Consider the following 20,449-nt stretch of genomic DNA (forward strand, 5'->3'; position numbering starts at 1 on the left):
CTAGTACGTCTAGATTCTGCTAACGAGTTTGTGTGGGTGTAGGCTTTCGCTCCAATTAAGATGCGGCTATAAGTATGTAGGTTTCAATATAACGTAGGCATAGCAGCATCTGACCTTAACAACACTGTTTCCGTTACTAAATGTACCTCGTTAGTTCGATTGTTGATTTGTTTCCTTATGATTGAACACGCTAATCTCAGGAGCTAAAGGACTCATTTGAAAAAAAAAATCACTCAATACCTACACAATATACAGGTAAATTTCTAGATTTATATAAACGTAGCATGAAAATTCAACTACTTTAACTTACGAAACTGAATTATTAAAGGATAAGATTGACTGGTGTTTCAATTAAACGTTTTTCACATTTTGAAAATTATTTTCCGATCCAATTTCGAAAATATTTTCTTAAATTCTTTCACATATTAAATTTTCCGAACGATATCAAACCGCAAGCGATCGGTTTCCAGACATAAATTAAATCACACAGGTGGATACTTTATGAATTTTATGCAGAAGTAGGGGTTTAAATTCATATGAAATAATATTATCACATTATTACTACTATTTTTAGTGGATTTTATACACTCTTTTGCAAAAAAAACGGGCACCTATGCGAAATCTTAGTTTTAAGGACTTTACTTTATTTATTTTATTTATTTAACAATTTATGTACACACACACAGAATACAGAGAAGAAGAAAAATAGAAAAGATAGTACAAAGGCACAGCTTATTTCATTAGAAATCACTTCCAGCTGGCCCGTTATGAGAGAGTTAGAATAGAAAGAGATGCAGATAGAGTGCGTAAAAAGAAAAGAAGCTATAACTAACATAAAATAATCACTAACTTAACCTAAATATGTATATATAAAATATATATCAATATATATATATATATATATATGTATAAAAATATATAAATACACTAAATACTATAAGCATCTATGATGACAAGGAAAGATAGTGTTCCTTCAACTTGCGTTTAAATAATGCAACAGTTTGGCAGCTCCTCAGCTCAGGCGGCAACTTATTTCACAGCCGTACAGCGTGCACGGTGAAGGAGTAGGAATAGAAATCAGTGGAGTGGGAAGGGATTTTAAGTAGGGATTTGAGATGAGTCCTGCAGGAAGCATCAGGTGAGCGGAGAAAGGAGAAACTCCTCATCATTTTTCATATGGTTAATTTAACATTTATCTCAAAATTTGGTATTTTTTTAATGTCAAAGTCTGATAGGAGACGAGTTGTGATCGGCACTGCTTACTTTAAATTGGTTTTGTCGCAGCCCAAAGTACTGATACTCCTCTAAATAGTGTTTATTTATGAAAAAGCGATATTTTAAACCACGTGGGTACAATATCTAAACAACAGAACGCTTTACACAAAAATACAGAAACTCTTAATATTGCTATCAATCATCACTATAGACCAATTAGAGCAGGTGAAAATTTTATCAAATACGCATAGTTTTTCAAAAATGTTTTGATCTAACAAAAAGGTACATTAATTAAGACTGCATTATCAGTTTTCTGAAAATCACTTCAAAAACTTTTCAAATCGCTGACGAACTTTCTACGACGAATTAGTCCAAAACAAGGATTAACTAATTTCTTAGCAATTGTAGAAAATTCAAATTTAGAATACACTCTCACCTATGCTTGGTTAATCCTACTGATGCTAGTCACATACTATAATCATTAAAAGCCTTTGAATTACACGTAAAGTCCTTAAAACTAAGAATTCGCATAGGTGCCCGCTTTTTTTGCAAAAGAGTTTATATAGGAAACGTTCGATTTTCAAACTCAAACCAATAAATCGTCTTCTGCATTTTAGCCAAAATGAAATGAATGTGAAATGAATCCAGGTTCTCTGTTCAAAACTCCTTCTCAGTCGATTCCCAAAACGTTGCCAAAAACCCCGTACCCAGTATTCCCTATGAAAGCTGTACAAAGTGGGTCCTCCAATGTAGTGCTGCACAAACATGGCCTAGTTTACCCCGCGGCTCCAGTTACATTGCTTTGTTGTGACGTCATTGATAGGCTCACATCGTGTGTAGGACGACGAAGTTTTTAACGCGTCATAACTTTGTGGTCACAGAAATTGTTAAGTGGTGAGTTTATGTGAGCGAGTTTTTGAGAATGATACAAATGGATTTGTAAAATTAATTGTTTTTATATAATATAGAATTATAGGCCTACTAACGAACACTAGCTTTAGACGAAGACATAAATTTTCCAAGATACAGAATGATAAAAGACCAACGAAAAATGAAAAATGAATTACATCAAAATATAATTTCAACAACGTATTACAAAATAATTCTATTTGTAGACCACAAAACACTCCGGATTTCTCCGAAACGAGCTTGCAAAACGCTTCTTTATTATCTCAAATTGTCTCACTGCCAAATAAGGGCCCTCGAATCCTCAGCCGACTATTATTTCCCAATCCTCGAAACGAGAGGCAATTACTCGAAAATAACGAGAAAAATAAGGCGAAGAACTCACCTGCGGTTCTCTAAACCTTAATAATATTCCCTTGGGAGTGATTGGAGTCTTCTATATCCCAAATTTATAGCCCTCCTTTCGTAAAATATAATAGGAGCTTCCAATTTATTACTTGTTAGCTGTAAGCAGAATTAATTATGGTTATTAAGCCTTAAGTTGAGAGCTCTCTCCGCGATACCGTGTAAGAAATATGTGCACATTAATTTACCTGAGGGAAAATGAATGTGGAAGGATATCTGAGGATTTCTTTTCTTTTATGTAATAAATGTATTGAAAGAGGGTTCTCTTATTACATTACATTTTTAGTTGAGAACGTGCAGACAGTAATCTAGCTACCATTTAAAAAGTTGTATTTACCTATGCCGTGACGACACGGTTAAAACTTGTGTTTTTAATGACCTGTCTTTCGGATTAGCAAATAAACCGATATATTATAAAAATATCGCATAAGTATTTCTACCTAAAAAGGACTTATCACGAGAAAATAAAAATAAGTGACCAATATTTTAGGCTAATCTAAAAAACGGACAATTTATACTTAATTACTATTTTATTCGTCCTGGTTAATATTTCTCTGTTGAGAAGGTCCATTATGCCTGAATGAATATTAGGTATAGGATTATAGCAATGTAGGTGCTGCAATGGGCGAAGTTTACCTAACATTACCTTTTTACAATATGAAGAGTAATGGTTATCGCAGCAATGGCTGACGTTTTGCAGTCGATATTTTATAAATCTTAAGTTACCATCCCAGATCAGCTAGCAAGATTAATATGAAAATACCTGAATTCACAGGAATTTTATGATTTTAGAGTATAGCGGGACTGGATTTTTCTTTAAAGGAAAATCGAATTAAGTACGGCCCGTACTTTTAACCTTATTAGTTCTTCGACCTAGGTCGGTCCTAAATTAATTCTGAAGAACCTGCTTTTTTCAGTCTATATCTAGTGATTTTAATTTTATGATTTCCAATTATAATTAGACACCTTGACGTATTCAGAATACATTGATTGGGTCTTAAGTTTGATACCCCCACGAATTTTATTGGAAAAACAAATAGAACTTTAATTTAACCATACAAACAAAGAAGAAACAGGCGCTGATCCCGAAACGACAATATTATCATACAAAAAATTCATCAACATTACCAATATTAATATTATAATATTTTATTGTTTCCTGGTTACTGCTGTAAGAAGTATTTCTGACAATGTTCTTACGAATTTCATTGTAGACAATAAAATAAAACTTTAAGTTAATCCTTCCACTATCTAAAGGTATATTTTGTCCCCCAGCACGATGTCCCTGGTTCCCCCGGGGGGTGCGGACTCCCCCAGTCCGCGGCGCGCAGTCAGTCCACTGCTGGAGATGCGCAGACCCCACTGCACGCTCGCCTGTGACTACTGCGCAGCTATATTGGAGGATAAGTTTAAAAGTGAGTAGAAACAGTATATTTTCAATCACTATAAGACAAAGTCGCTTTTTTGTCCCTGTGTTCATATATCCCTATGTCCCTTTGTACGCTGAAATCTTCAAAACTACGTAATCGATTTTCATGGGTTTTTTAATAGATAGAGTGATTAAGGAAGAAGGTTTATATGCATAAAAACATACATTAGATGGGAGAATACTGTCATTCCGTGCGAAGCCGGAGCTGGTCGCTAGTCCTTACTAATGTTACAAATGAGAAATTAACTCTGCTATCTGTCTGTAGTTCATAGCAGACGTTTATGAGGTGGAAAATCAGCAGAATATCTCTCCCGCTGTGGGTGCATTCTTGCGGTTTAATATTTTTTCTTTTGCAATTTTTAAACTAACATAGTTCCGATTCAAATAGGTTTATTAACGTTAATGCTCAACCGATTAAAGAATACATTAACATAAAATGGTTTCCTATAAAAAATAACATCACTAAACATTTTATACCGCCTATATTTACGTCGCAAACATCGATCGACAGCCATAACATAATCAAACGAGAATATATTTTCTATACGGCCCATTTCTTCATAACCTCGGGCATGGAGCATATTTTCCCCATAAATTGTCACATTAAGTCCTCTCTCTATGGGGAAAGGGAGTTACGGGGCTTACCTTTCATAGAGGTATAGATTTACTATGGAAAGGCCAGGTGTTAGGAATTGCCGTAGAATAAAAATAAAAACTACATAGTTCGATCGTAGCCAAAACCAATAGCGACCTGTTATTAAAAAATACTCCGAGCATTTTCGGAATTTTTCCGTGCATTTTTTTTCGAATAGGTATATCAAATCGTGTATATGGGATCTGTAGGTATTTTCGCAATAAATCTGTATTTCTAGTGATTGATCTAAAATGTTATTGTGAAAGGCCATTTGTTTGGTTCACAGCTGGAAAAATGTTTCTGCCCATAAGAAAAAGGCAATAAGCTGAAATAACAAATGACAGAATTGTGTTTCTCTGTGAATATTACTCAAAGTTTTACCTATTGTTACATAGTTGTTTTCAAAAAGATAGTACCTACATGAAAGGCGGATCTAGTAAAAAGACGGGTCGGGGAAAACTCGGATAAAAGATTATATTTGGTACCTACATAAAATGGGAAGCCAATGTAACTTTTATGTAATACCTAACTTTATGTAATACATACTAATCAATTATTCAGGGGAAATCACGGCTAGCACGTGACTAATTAGACCACATTTGCACATATAGTTAGTTAGTGTACCTCAGGAACAAAAAAGACATACGTAAATACTCAGTTCGTTTTGTATTTCCCACTTATTTCGGGATTTTCACAAGCAACGAATTTTTATTTAAAAATACTGGAATTCTGTGAGTAATCTTTCAAGGGACATTTTAATTTCATGGGCCATTTAGTAAATACCTTTTAGTTCTTAGTGAGTTCAGTTTATAGGCTATTAATTTGTCTGAACCTTCACGTTTTTTAAACGCTGGAAAAAGCTGTTTTTAATTGAATCTTCGTTTAACCGTTTTATGGCTAGAATTGACTACTCATTTAGGTCTTAGGGTAGACAGACTAATGATTATACTTAGCGTAGCATAGAACAGTTTTAAGACAGCGTATTATGCGTTTTCTATGCAACAACTGCAATATTAAGATGGTATGCCATTACATACAAGGATGCAACCCTGTAGTCTGGACCCTGAGAAATAAATATGCAGTTTATCTATTTAAACCGACCTTCTTTTTTTGGATATCTTGTATGTCTTATGTTTCTTAGCTCATTGATCTGTTAAAATTGTTTTTTTGTTTTACCATGTTTTTTATGAATATTCGCATGTCTGATTTGTGTCCTAAATGCTTTAATTTGATTTGATTTTATCTTTATTACACCAGGAAGCGCCGATATGCGCAATCGGGGCACATCGCCGCTGTCAGCGTCACCGCGCCAGTCACTGACCGGGGAGCCACCCTGGACCCTCCCGGATGACGACCGACCCGACTTTTCAGCACTCAAGGAAAACATACAGAGGATTAACAAGTAAGCAAGCTTTATATCATATTAACTAGTTGCTTTTGAACACAGGCTGACCACAATGAGCGTCAAACATCCCTTTCTTTTACGAACAAAAAGTGTACGCGACGAGACGGTGCGAGTCCAATTATGTTAGCGTGTGTTCGGTTACAACTTCGCGGACATTTTAGAAATGTTTGGAAGCGGTTTGTTACTGTTTGTGTCACAGTGCCGTACACTAGTGGAATCTCTTCTTTACAATGCACTGATGCGTAGAAGGTTTGTTAAAAGTCTTTTGTTTTGTATTCCGCCTGAACTTCTTTTGATGAGCGTTAAACGCTGTGCCTTTTGGATATTTGGTGGGTTGTAGATTCAAATGCCCTGTAAGTACCTATTATTGTACGCAGTTAAAAAATAAGAAATTAAATATGGAGTTGAATTACATATGAGATGAATTGTGGGATAGCTTGTGAATATCAGAGTTAATATTGAATAATGAAGCACTGCTACATAAGATTTTTTTGGTTCGATTTTGGAAGAGTACACGTAGGTTTTGTTTTGCAATTGATAATGTTCCAAAACTACTTTCTCTTCAATTGTTACATTGCTTGCATTGGAAAAGCAAACATGTATGAATTAAGCTGAGTACCAAATAAGTTTTATGTGTATTAAATACTAATGATACGATATTTAATTGGAACATCATAACTTAGGCCTAATGGTTCAGTGCATTATTTGGAAAAAAAATCAATTCACATCCACCAAATCTAGTCAGTGAACTTTGGTCGTAGAATTTAAATAACTTCTGGGAAGACGGGTCGACAGGTGGACCTGCCTCAATACAAAAACTTGTCGGCCAAAATTGAAATTGATATTATTTTATGTAGTTGTGACGTTATTTAACAGATGATAACCAGGGCAGAGTTTCGAAGACTTATGTTTTATTATGGTCAATTGTCCAATTTAAATAAAATTTATTCACGACTCGTCCTCCTAGGGATTGCGAAACATCAACAAGGCTGGACATGCTGCTGACGCAAGTAGAACAGTATGCCAACAACCTGGAGGCGCTGGTGGAGGAGAGGACTTCGGACTACCTGGAGGAGAAGAGGAAATGTGAGGAACTGCTGTACCAGCTGTTGCCGAAGTAAGTGGAGTTGTTATATTTCGTATGCATTTATAGGTGCTTTGAAATCTATAGTGCGGCCCGCCAGAGCGAAAGCATTGCCGGGACTGCGGGATTCGGAGGATTAACCGCGACCCTGGTACATAAAGGGCTTCCGAAGGAACATGATGGGTTTTAGTCAGTAAGAGACTGACACTCCCTCACGCTGCTAATCCACAGCGGGAGGGGTCATTTGATGAACAACCATAAAAAAGGTGCTTCGGAATTGTGACATCTAAGGGTGCGTCCACATCTGGCAAATGCGCCGCGAATGCGCAGCACGCGAGCCGATCGCGAGCTGTCCGCGAGCTGCGCGCGTGCAGTCACTGCAATAGTTCGGTGCGCCTCTTTAGCGCAACTCACGCAAGGCTCGTATAGAGCGCGCGAGCGGCGCGCGATCTGCGCGCAATCAGTTCTCGCCCTTACAGTTCCGTATATTGGCTCAGTGCTATCGAAGATGTCAGACGTCGCGCGCCGCCTGCGCGCCGCTCGCGTGCGGCGCTTAGGTCGCGCGCGAGCTGCGCGCGGGCGGCGCAGAAGCGGCGCACGAACAAAAATGCACGCGCGCAGCTCGCGGGCAGCTCGCGATCGGCTCGCGTGCTGCGCATTCGCGGCGCATTCGCCAGATGTGGACGCACCCTTATAACTTCCACAGCTGAATAGAAGCCTCCCCCAAAGTCCACCACTTTACTCGGCACTTTCCACTTGTGCTGGGCAAATTATTATTGAAAAAGATCTATGCGAATCCAACCTGTAATTTTCCTGCATTCATTGGTTCTGATAGCGCAGTAATTAATCTTTTCATCATTCATTCAGCAATCAATCATCAAAACTCATCTAAACTCCCTCCACCTTTTGAACCTTGATCATACGACAGTCCTTCATTTAATACGTATCTTAAATGTTTCAATTATTTTCTTTCCCTCCCAGGTCCGTAGCCTCCCAGCTAATAATGGGACAGCCCGTGATGGCGGAGACATACGACCAGGTCACGATCTACTTCAGCGACATCATCGGCTTCACGCAGCTGTCAGCCGAATCCACGCCGCTAGAGGTCGTTGACCTCCTCAATGATCTGTACACCAGCTTCGATTCTATTATTGAGAATTTTGATGTTTATAAGGTGAGTTTTGATATTATTATAATCGATGTCTAAATGTTCGTTTTTAGTTATAGTCAATGTTTATTGGAATTTTCCTACTTTAAAAACATAAGATAATACATCATAACATTACTCTTTTGTCTCTTCTACGATTAATTACTACATCGATTTCGACATTGATAAGCGTTTAAATATTTTCTCATTTTATAATTCAACTCACTAAAAAAATATCTCCCATTACCATATGTAGCCCTTATTATCTTATTTGTGGTAGGCCAATATGTTTTCTTCTTCTATACTGTTCTGTCTGAAGTCATCGTACATGGAACATTATTAAAATTTGAAGCCATATCATCTTTCAACACAATCCATATAACAGAGAACACGAATTAAATAACATACAGCCATGAAAAAAGTATCACTGCACACATTCAGAAACTTCTACTGACCAAGTTTAAATTACTAAAAGAAACATTAAGCGCTAGCTTCATTTCATCACTTTTCTATGTTTTATTTCCTGTATTATAGAAGTGGAACAAAATGATGTCGTGTTTGAGCGTCCATCGTTCACTGCACTTTGCTTTCTTTGGTCGGTGTTGAAATGATTCTACTTTATAAGAACAAAGGAATCTTAAAATTTTTAATATATCATTTTGACTAGGGCAGTAAATCGTAAAAAAATCTTTTCTTAAACAAATCTTGGGGCGTCCTCAAACTATAAGTTCGTGGAGCCAAATTCGATCAAAATTACCATCACTATCATTAATTTGTCTAGTCTTTTCTCAACTATATTGAGGTCGAATTCCAGTCTAACCTTTTGCAGCTGAGCTAGGGTTTTACATGCAGCGATTACCTATCTGACTTCCTCAAACCAGTTACATGAGCAACCGAAAACCTCTTGAAGATTAATTCTTACACTTTCTGGTTTCTGAATATCAGTGACGATTACAAAAGATGTTAAAATGACAGCCAGAATCCACAAATTGTCTTCCTTTGTTCATTCATTTCACCAATGGAGGCACTGTTACAAAGTTTTTTTTCTTCACTTACCCAATTACATTTCAATTTACCTTATAAAACAGCTTGTCCCTTTCACAGCCACTGAAAGGGCAATCAGTAGAATATTCTAGCACTAACCTCGAAAAGGGACAGAGTAATCAATGCATTATTAACCGGCGACCTATTTAATTCCGTATTGGACAGTGATAGAATATTAATTAGTTCTGCCCGGCGGGTTTGTAACTAATTTATACTGATCTGATGACATTTTAGAGCGAATTGCTATTTATGAGGTAGTGGATTAGCTGAGATAGCGTAATTATTTAATAGTGAATTAATTTAAATATTTTGATCGTCAGTTCTTATGACGCAGAATAGTTCAACGCTCTGTGATAGATGTGAATGACAGTGAACAATTGTGAATTCCGTAAGTTCTTAGCGTATTTTTAAAGATCATACTTTTGAGTAAGAGCTAACAACTTTCTGCGTTACATTACTTTTAAACCTTTCTATCAAAATCTATCTATAAAAATGTATGCACCTATTTATGGTATACTAATTTATCTCAAAGTCTTTGTGAATGTAAAGTTTACAGAATATCATTACTCTGTATTTCCGTATAGTTTTGTCTGTGACATCAAAAGCTTCGCAAAAGCTCTCTCCCTAATTCAATTTTGGACTGAGCCCGCTTTTGTACGCAACAACTTCAACATGGATATGTTCCATTTTCAAGTGCGAATACAATAAACATACTTATTGCTATAACAATAGTTTCGAAAATCGAATGAACTGTAAAAGTTTTTTGTAAAAACTTCCAATTAGTAAAATTAAATAATTGAGGACAGTTTCAATACTATATTTAGTCACGTTCTCGGACTGTATTGCCAATGCACTTTTTTCAGGTAGGGTTTAATTTTGTGTTTTTTCAATAAGACTTTAACTAGGTAATGGTGAGAGACCTATAGTTGCTATTATAAAAAAAACCTATAGTTGTACGACGTAACTACATTCATTGATTATTGATATAATAATGTTGTTTTAATGCTCCTCAATTGTTAAAACGGTAAACAACCAGCAAAAATATTTTTATCGTAACTGCAACGCCATTGCAAAGTTACGTCGTCAGTTCAATCGCGACGTGTCAGGAACGCATTCTCTGAATGGCCGAACTATACCTCCATGTTTCGGAAAATAATAGCGATCTTTTGATCCCATTTTACATAGGCCAAAAAATTATGATTAGAAGAGTGCCGGTATTCAAGGTGCACCATATACCTATAGTGATATCAGCTTCCACATATCATCAACATCACACTCTCCCCAATATTCCTATACTAAAAAACACAAATTTTCCCCAGGTGGAAACCATAGGCGACGCCTACATGGTGGTCTCCGGGCTGCCGATGCGCAATGGCAACCGTCACGCCGCAGAGATCGCGCGCATGTCTCTCGCGTTACTGAACGCGGTGCGCGTGAAGACGGTGCCTCATCGGCCGGGAGAGCGTCTGTTGCTGAGGATTGGTATGCATACAGGTAAGATTTTGTTGGTGCCTTTACACTAAAAGCTGTTTAAATATTCTATCTATCACTGCATTGGATTAAGTACTATATACCTATAGATTTTAGACATAAAAATCAATGTAAAAAAGCATTTATCCAAAGTAGGATGAAAAAATAATCGTTTGATGAAAGAAAGTGTGAAGCGTTTTGTAATCTTTACTCTTTTTGACAATACGCCCTACGCTTTCTTTCATTTGTCTGTTAGATTTTAAGAATTAGCTCTACACAAGTCATGTAGATATTTATTTATCATTTCTTTTTTTGTTATGCTTAACAAAAAATAGATAGAAAATTGGGAACGGCCGTAAGTTCGTAGATCAACTAAGTATCTTAATATACTTTGGTAAGAGATTTTTTATTACAAGCTTTACCTCGTAGAAATTAATGAGTTTCCATTAAAGGGGTTTATATTATTGTATTAAATAAACTTATCTCAAGCACATAACATTTGTTGCAAAACTTTCCATACTCCCGTCAATGTATGCAAATTTTTTTTACTTCTTACTCCGCTTTACGCAGAGTTTAAAATATACACATATATTATGTAAAACTAACACGTGTTTAACATAAATATTTTCTTAACTTAGAATCTTAAGCAAGTCTTGATAGAAAAAAATTATTAAGTTTTCAGTAATTCCAAAGTACAGATATAAAGAAACATACCTATGTATGTAAAAGAAAGTCCTGTCAGTTACACTACCTATATCTCATGAATGACTGAATCGATTAAGATGAAAATGACAGGACACGTAGCTCAGATATGGGAGAAGGACATAGGATAGTTTTTATCACTATCCGGCTACGAAAAGCAGACGCGTTTGAAGCAGCGGGCGGAAGCTATTTAAGAATAAACAAAAGAATATAAGTCAGAATTGAAACAGTATTACTTAAAAATGCTAGCATTTATTTCACTTTGAAAACCAATAGTTTTTCAAGTTATTTTATCAACCTTTCGTCAGTCGATAAACTACGCAGTTTAGCCTACATTCTTACAGATTATACGCAATATCGTTCAGTGCAGACAAAGTAATGAATCTCCCTGTCAACTTATCGCGAGGGCATATCAATCACGACATAGCGAAAACGTACAAAAGTGTATTACATTGTAAATATAGGAACTACTGCGTAGATTCTTAAGTTTCGATCGGAAGACGATACTGTCGGTATGTCCGGAGCGTAGGATTAGTGTGCGAATATTCTTTTGTTCTTGCAACTGGGTGTTTTTGTTTACGATTAAATAAATGTAGGTACATGAAACAAACAATTCAAAAAAATTAAGAGCATAAAAAATGAAATAGTTGTTTGAAAAGGAAGCCAGAATGAAATTGCTACGACGTAGTGGTGTTAATGAAGTTACTACGCTCGAATGTCGTAGCACTTACCTGTCTTGAAAATTAAGATTTGTCATTTCCCTATTTTTTCGCTTGTCAAGTTTCATAGCGCGAGAACAATATAGACATTGTCAAATTAATAACTAAACGTATAGCTAAACCAGTCTGGGTTGTTTCAAAGTAGCTCGATATTTAAAGATTTAAGGGATCTACTAAGATATTTTCTTATCAGGATATTCCTACCAAATACAAGATAACGATTGGGTTTGATTCGAAAATTCTCTACACCTGGTTCATTTTAAAACATAATGAATACTTTGAGACGTGGGTGTAGGTAACTAGAATCACGTGCAGCTATTAACATTTACTTAAAGGTCGTATCAGTGCAATAGAAGTACATACACACGAGCTTTGTACCTCGTATTCACTTATTTAAACCATTAGGTACTTCCCACACTTAACACGTGTGCTTAATCCGAGGGTACATTATATATCTACATTTCCAAAATACATACAAACTACTTCTTAAAAGTGGCCGACTAAAAGTTTTCAGTGTGTGTTAGCTTTAAGCAGTATTTTTGATATTTTTTATATACTTTGGAAATTGGAAAATGTATTTTTTTTTTTACAATTCGCAAATTCTTAATTCAACTTAATTAACGCACCATATCATAATATTCAAAAATTATACCTATTTGAACTCTTAAAATTTAAAGTTATGTCCACTTTTATTTAGAAAATCAATATACACAGATGAATATTTCACACTCTATGGTTTTCTATTTTATAAACTTTCGACAGTGCAGTCTCAAAAGAATTGAAGACCTCCAACCAAATTATTAAAGTATTTTCTTTTCGTTTTCAGCTTTGCCTATTATAAGGCTCTTTTGTAACGGAATAAAAATGAGGCTCATAATTTTAGTCGCAGGTGCAAACTATGTCTTTGAGCTTTTAAATAAGTTATTCCCACTAGGTATTTTATAACAAAGAGAGTATTATTCGGTCCTTATTAATAATATATTTTTATTAAACGAAACCGCCTTCTGTTCTATTTTTGAAGAACCTAGTGTTTTTCTTGAGATTATCGATATAAAATGATTGTAAAAAATATGAAGCTTTCTAAAAAACTAAAACTACTGGACTTGCGAATTATTTATTAGAAGAAGAATTAGTCAAAGGATTGTTGTTTTTTTTTATATAGGTGTATATTTTCCTAATTTATATAGGTTTCATAATAAAACCTATATCCTCTTTTCCTAGGACCTTGCGTGGCAGGAGTGGTAGGCCTCAAAATGCCTCGATACTGTCTCTTCGGAGACACAGTGAACACAGCCTCAAGGATGGAGTCCCATGGAGAGGCCCTGAAGATCCACGTCAGCCCCAAGACCAAAGAGGTACTGGATCTATATGACTGCTTCGAACTGGAGTGCAGAGGGGAAATTACTATGAAGGTTAGTAACTATTCTGACACCATAAACTAACAAATGCCTGGTCCTCATTAGATAAAGTTGAATTTAAAAATAAAATCTTGGAATATTTCTAAGTCTTATCAATTATGTAGAAATGTTCATAAGAAAGAGAATAACAAATGAGTACGAAAGATGAAATACAAAAATAAATTTCCATAAATATAAGGTTTCATTTCCGCGTTCGTATCAAAAGGCGGTATATTAAGGGAAAGCTTTGTCTTGTCACAACTAATGCTATCTCATGCATTTTCATCGGAATCCCTACAGTTGTAATTTCTAGGAGAAACAGGAAAGTCCGTTTCCTAAGAAAATTACCTTTTAACTAAAGAATCTAGGTGGGCCGTGTAATCACTGGTTTCATAAGACCACCAATTAAACTTTTGTGACTAATTATTATAAAAAAATTGTGAAATTAAAATATTGTTCACAGGGCAAAGGAAAAATGACGACATTCTGGCTGATAGGAGAAAAGAAGCCAGAAAACCAAGATTGTTACTACACACAAACGAATCACGCGCAAGCCACGTTAGTGAACAACCCGAGCATCACCTTTCAGGGTCCGGACAGTCCTGCATCCCATTCCTTGACACAAAGTCATAGTCCCGAACAAAATATACCAGAAACCAAAGAAAACCACAGACCACTCGAAATACAAAGCGAAAGAGATCGCATTAAACACGAGATAGCTACATTCGTTGCAAAAGACTTGATAAACAACATTGACATCGCTGTGAGAGAATTTCGGAAATCGCAAAGCGCGAATTTTGCTTCCCATGCAAACAATAAGCCATTATGCAATGGGAATGGTAAAGGCCTAATAACACCAACGTATGATAAGGAACTCGTTATCAGCAAAGGTAAGGTCCGTGACGTTGTCAACAGATTCAACAACTCTGTAAACGAGGGTAATAAGTGCACGAAAATGAAAATTAAAAACGAAGACTGAACTGACAGGAATGGAACGCTTATTGTCTTTCCCGGCCCGGTCTAAACAGATGTTAAATCTTTAGAAGTGTTTATAGAGATACTAACTTAAAAAAAAACGTTACTAGTATATTTTGTGCCAAGCACATAGAAGATTTCTTTCTTAGTCTAGTCATTACTGTTTTAAGATATTATCGTATTAATAATGCATAGTACATTCCTAAGAAATTACATGTTAAAGGTAGTGGGTGACCAAATACCCTCCGAATTCTAGTTAAGTATAAAAATAGATGATTTTAAAATGTATCTCATAGATATTATAAATGTCATAGATTAAGGCGACGATCGCAGAAGCGATTTCAAGAAAGATGTAGTGAGAATTATTATGTGTGAATAGTAAACGGTAACTATTGTATAATACACTTGGACCCTGTAGTGTTTTTACTGACCTTTTATACTTGCGTATCTTTCTAGTCCATTATACTGTCGTGAAGTAAGACATTTGTATGATAGATCACTTTCTAGCACCGCTGTTATTGGTGGCATTTCATCATTCCTTTAATTAACATCTTTCACTAGTGATATACAGCTGAAGAGTTTGTCTGTATGAATTTGCTTATCTCGGTATCCACTGGACTGATTTGAAAAATCCGTTTAGTGGAAGATTGCTCATTTATCGAGGCAGCTTATAAACTACTTTTGAACGCGGGTGAAGCTACTAAGTCAAGTATTTGATGCTTATGTTAACTTGCGAAATACTCACTATTTCCAAATTTCACCCACACTTATAGAATTAAGTGGTTGTTAGAATTCTTCTAATTTTAGAATTGTTCGTTGCGTCTGTATGCTGTAAGCATTTTTAGATGATTTGGATGTTTTAAATAAACTATTTTATTGTGATAGCTTTGTGAGATTCTGATGTATGGATAGTTGGAAATACTTCGGATACAATACAAGCAATTAATAGTTATTTTTGTTGCTTTCAATGAACTAAAAGTTTAGAGCAAAAGTTGATCATTCTGAAGTTTAATAATTTAGCTATATTCAAGTATCTTGTAACTAATTATAATTCTTTCAAATCTTCTGAAATTCGTTCCTTTTTTGTCGCGACAAAAATCTTGCATAATCTAAATATCTAAACTCTGGAACAGAAAATATGAAGAAAAACATTAGCAAAATTATTTATGGCAGTAGGCGCGGTTGTTTGTGGTTACTGCTCTACTAAATGCAAAATGGCTGTTACTAATGAAAATACGAAGTGCAGGCTAATGGCAATACCTGGCTCAATTATTGTCTAACTTTGACTGGTACAAATACATTTTAATCAATCAACTAATATAAACAATTTGCGTTAGCAATTGTTGCGTTAGAAATTGACGTCTTTCAATTTCAATTTCGTCAATTGTTTTGGCTTAGGCTGAGGCTTATAATTTGCTAAAACATTGCCTGTATTGTATCCTCAAAAATAATATTTTTGTTGTTATAATGAAATTATAAATAAAATACGTATTATTCAAAGATCTCTATTCTAGTCCATTTTGAAGTTTTGATTGTGATATAATAATTATTATTCTAGTACAACTTTACCTGAGCTGTGACTGTATTCTATATTCATTTAATTATTTATTGAAGTTCCTTTAAGCAAGATATTTATGTTGCGTCATTGTATGAATCATATATGAATAAAGAAATATATAATTATTTTTTGACGTTTCATTTCTTTTTACTTTCTCCTTAAAATATTTACAAAAAATATATAATTAAATATTAAGGGATTATTGTATAACTCTAAATATTAAATGAAGGTGTATCAACCCGCATTGAGCAAGCGTGGTGATTAACGCTCAATTCTTTACTGTGTGACCCCTCTCACACAGAAGCCTGTCCCCAGCAGTGGGACGATAAAAAGGCTGATGATATATGATGATGAGATGTACCTACAAAGGGAGACAAGTAATTAAACTCGAATTAATAAGAAAAACATATATACCTATCATATACCTACATATACTTAGCTATGTATCCTTTAAGAAGCTTTATATAACGTCCACGGCCATAAAAAGGGGATTAAACGGCCGTTTGATGTTTTACTAGGGGGGAGTTAAATGCGGTGCATCTAACAGCTTGTCGGTACTTATTCCGCGCGATAAACTGCCAAGCGCGAGCGATTCAATCGCTGGTAGATTGGCAAATCTTTATGTATCGCTTTATGGGAAGACAGAATGAGGTTTGTTGTTATGTGTACTTTTACTTGGGTCACGTATAGTTTTATATTCAGGAAGAGATCTAGCTTTGATCTTATTAATTGATTAGATGGGACTTTTCTTTTTTGCTATTTTTTCACAATAATAAAGAAGTTCTCGAGGATATAAAGAAGCTACATAGCAGTGTTGCTAGCCTGTGTTTGAACGATAGACATTTTGCGGACATTTTAGAAATGTTCACACGCAATTTGTAACTGTTTCATAGAGCGAGTAGACTAGAAGAATCAATTGTGTGCGTCTCAGTGTCGTTCAATGCCGCACACTATCGAATCTCAGTTGAACCAACACACGGAAAGCAAAACTAGGCAACACGTAACAGATAGGTATATCAAACAAACACACGAGCTCTAAATCCCCTAACGATAAATACAAGTGCAGGAGTAACAAGCTTTGCAGCAAATGGGTCAAACTACGGAGTGACAGCACACAAAAAAAATTGTAACACATAGGTACATATTGTACATGAGATGTCGACTTGAGAAAAAATCTTTTAAAAACGATCTATTAACTTTTATGTTAGGGTGCGTCCACATCTGGCGAATGCGCCGCGAATGCGCAGCACGCGAGCCGATCGCGAGCTGTCCGCGAGCTGCGCGCGTGCAGTCACTGCAATAGTTCGGTGCGCCTCTTTAGCGCAACTCACGCAAGGCTCGTATAGAGCGCGCGAGCGGCGCGCGATCTGCGCGCAATCAGTTCTCGCCCTTACAGTTCCGTATATTGGCTCAGTACTATCGAAGATGGCAGACGTCGCGCGCCGCCTGCGCGCCGCTCGCGTGCGGCGCTTAGGTCGCGCGCGAGCTGCGCGCGGGCGGCGCAGAAGCGGCGCACGAACAAAAATGCACGCGCGCAGCTCGCGGACAGCTCGCGATCGGCTCGCGTGCTGCGCATTCGCGGCGCATTCGCCAGATGTGGACGCACCCTTAGAGAAATACTTAAAGGAAGACTTCAATTTAATTCCAAACGATTTATATTAAGTTCAAAACAAGTTTCAATTTTATTATATAACATACTTTTGTTACACACTACACAATATTTTGTAGAACAAAAAGTAATGACAAAGTCTTTAAAAGGGATATCAATTTACTAAAAGCATCAGACTCGAAGGCACTTCCAGATATTGCGAAGACATTTTAACTAAAGCTTATATTTGGCCATTTCGTTTTAATTGCCTTGTTCCTAGCAGTTATTACAATAATAACTGTTATTTGTTTAATAGAACCACTTTACGTAACTATTGTAAGTTGGAGCTACAGAGAAGTTTCAGCACACCCTTGTTTTGTTCTGACAATGGTAACTAGTAAGTATTTAAGTACGTAGATTAAAACTATTATTACAACCATCTACGTAGACAAGTACGATTGGCGTCATAAGTAGACAAATCAAAATTTTCAAACGTTCCTAACAATATCAAAAGGGTCATAATTTCGTAACAACACAAACGCCAAAACATAAGAAAGGAGATGAAGTAAGTTCTCTCTCTGGTAAGTTATAAGCGACACGATAGTCAGCAGTTTTTTTTTCAACTACTTTGGAAGCTAACTGAATCTACCACATAATGTAAAGTAGTCGGTCCTGCGCATGATTTTTCTGCGGTCACGCTCGAATTGTCGGCTTATTTTACTATAAGGGTGAGGAAATGGAGTATAGAAGAAATACTTTGAATATTTTGTGAGTGTCTCTGCAATTCTTGTGCACTAAGTATAATGTAGCCTGCAAGGCTGGCAGATCTCCTTCAAGAACTTCAAATATCAGCCTGGGTAACATTATCTAACAACTTATGAACACATTTCAGTAAATAACAAACGGTGTATACCATCCCATATTATTGCTACTATAACTATAACTAGAGGTTGTTCCTTTGATCGACAAAGTTGGTAACAACCTCATCCCGTATTCTATGATAGTTCGACGACTCTCGAACTTTGTCTAGCTAGTAACGACCCCATATCGAATGTGTATGATGTCTTTGTCGTGAGATAACGAGCTTTTGGATATAACTTTGATAGGACATAGTATAATAGTCTTTTGTTTTTTACCCGACTGCTGAGAACGGTTGTGTTTTTCAAAATATTTTAATAAACGCTTGTTAGTTTTCTTTTATATCCGTTTAAAATGATCGTGTGAATCGATATACCTATGTATATGTATATAAAAAGGTTAAGTAATAACTGGAGCGGTATTTCAAAGTGCTGATTTTTAACTAAACTTTTTTTAACTGAAAAAATGACTGTTAAAATTGTTCTTGCTTAGGTTTTCTTTCTTTTTTTAGTTTTAATCTGGTCTTCGACATAATCTCTTGCTTAATTTCGTCTGTGCTCAAATGGATTCATGGATACTTCACACAGTTACAATAGTACTTATATCTAAGTAGTTATTGAACTTGAAACTTCAAACATCAAGCTCTATCCAAAACAACATGGAAACTTAGTAACAAGTTCTAAGAACCTTAACAAGGTGCCAATTCAGATCGCAGCTTGTTTCAAGTTCTCAAGAATAGCATGCACGAGCTCCTTCAGGCATTTGCTAATGCAGCTGGCTGGAACTAAGTTTGTCTTGCTTGCATCCATGGGTACATGTCAAGGAGAACAAAAGACGAGAGATGTCATAACGCAATATCTCCTAAGAAAGTAGCGTACGATAATCCGGGTGTTCGGGGGTTGAAGTATGTTACCGCCTAGGCCTTTATACGCTTTCTTTGAAATCTAACATATCTATTATTATGTCAAAATCAAAAATCATTAATTCAAACTTGGCTGCAAGACAGCACTTTTTAAATGTCAGGAATTTACAATAGACAGCCCCCAAAACGCCCACCCTTCACCACTTCTTATGTGTTTTTGCTGGGAAGAAGAAGTGGCGCAACTAACTCCCCAGCAACACATGTCTGTCTGTAATTTAGTATATGTAATAGAATGTTTGTGAACATGTTAATTTTTAGAAAGAGTGTCTGTGAAGTTTCTTGCTGGTTCTTCTCCATGAGACCAACTTTTTGGAACCGTGCAACTAGTGTGACGACGATTTGACAAGGAACCCGAGCGCCTCGAAAGTTCTAGTAACTGCTTTTGCTGAGGTTACTTGACCTACAAGAAGGTGTTTGACCTACCTTCCTTATGGCAACTTCGCTATCTTTCCTTTATCCTTGGTCCATTCCGTGGACATAAGTGCATCTCAACTTATAAACTGTTCCTACAGATAGTATTAGCAAAGTGCTTCGAGGCTATTTCCAAATTAACTTAGTTCGAAAACTTATAGGTAGTGTTGAAGTCAAGTTTGTGAATGTAGTCCAATTTGCTTGTAAGTTTTTGGTAAGTTTTAATGTCTGTACCTAAAGTTCTAGATAGTTAAGACCTTGAATGAAAATTTGTTTACATTTGTGTTTAGAACTACTTAGCTCTTGAAATTGCCAATGTCTGTGTTGCTCATATCGAACCGCAGATGCTTAAGTAAGTGTAAAGATGACAGACGTAATTCTACTCAGGCTTGTTTTGAAAAAACTAAATATAAGTGATGTTATAGGCAGTAGAAAACCAACAAACAAATACCCAGAAACTGACCTTCAGTTGTTTTCCTCACTCACCGAATATACAGAGATTTCTTCGAAAAAACAAGTGAGAGTAGATCCGTTTATCGAGATCTCTCGCCCCGGGATTTAATTCATCCGTCGCGTTCTG

At 36.1% G+C, this 20,449-nt stretch overlaps 1 protein-coding gene across 1 annotated transcript; it reads left to right on the forward strand.

The window, feature by feature from the left end:
• Positions 1-5,852: 5,852 nt before the first annotated feature.
• Positions 5,853-16,203, forward strand: LOC124640848 (atrial natriuretic peptide receptor 2-like). The gene is made up of 6 exons (XM_047178784.1): positions 5,853-5,991; positions 6,962-7,111; positions 8,060-8,252; positions 10,589-10,763; positions 13,382-13,572; positions 14,021-16,203. Exons 1-6 carry the CDS (start codon positions 5,858-5,860, stop codon positions 14,534-14,536), a joined length of 1,359 nt encoding a protein of 452 aa, XP_047034740.1. The 5' UTR covers positions 5,853-5,857; the 3' UTR covers positions 14,537-16,203.
• Positions 16,204-20,449: the final 4,246 nt, after the last annotated feature.

This window comes from Helicoverpa zea, chromosome 21, assembly GCF_022581195.2.
Source record: "Helicoverpa zea isolate HzStark_Cry1AcR chromosome 21, ilHelZeax1.1, whole genome shotgun sequence".
Classification (NCBI taxonomy): Eukaryota; Metazoa; Arthropoda; class Insecta; order Lepidoptera; family Noctuidae; genus Helicoverpa; species Helicoverpa zea.

What these genes read in the sequence shown, in the direction of transcription:
- LOC124640848 (XM_047178784.1), top strand. Translation starts at nt 5,858, where the DNA reads ATGCGCAATCGGGGCACATCGCCGCTGTCAGCGTCACCGCGCCAGTCA. An exon ending in CTGTACCAGCTGTTGCCGAA is followed by an intron (nt 7,112 to 8,059) that starts GTAAGTGGAGTT and finishes TTTCCCTCCCAG; the next exon opens with GTCCGTAGCCTCCCAGCTAA. An exon ending in GAGGGGAAATTACTATGAAG is followed by an intron (nt 13,573 to 14,020) that starts GTTAGTAACTAT and finishes TATTGTTCACAG; the next exon opens with GGCAAAGGAAAAATGACGAC.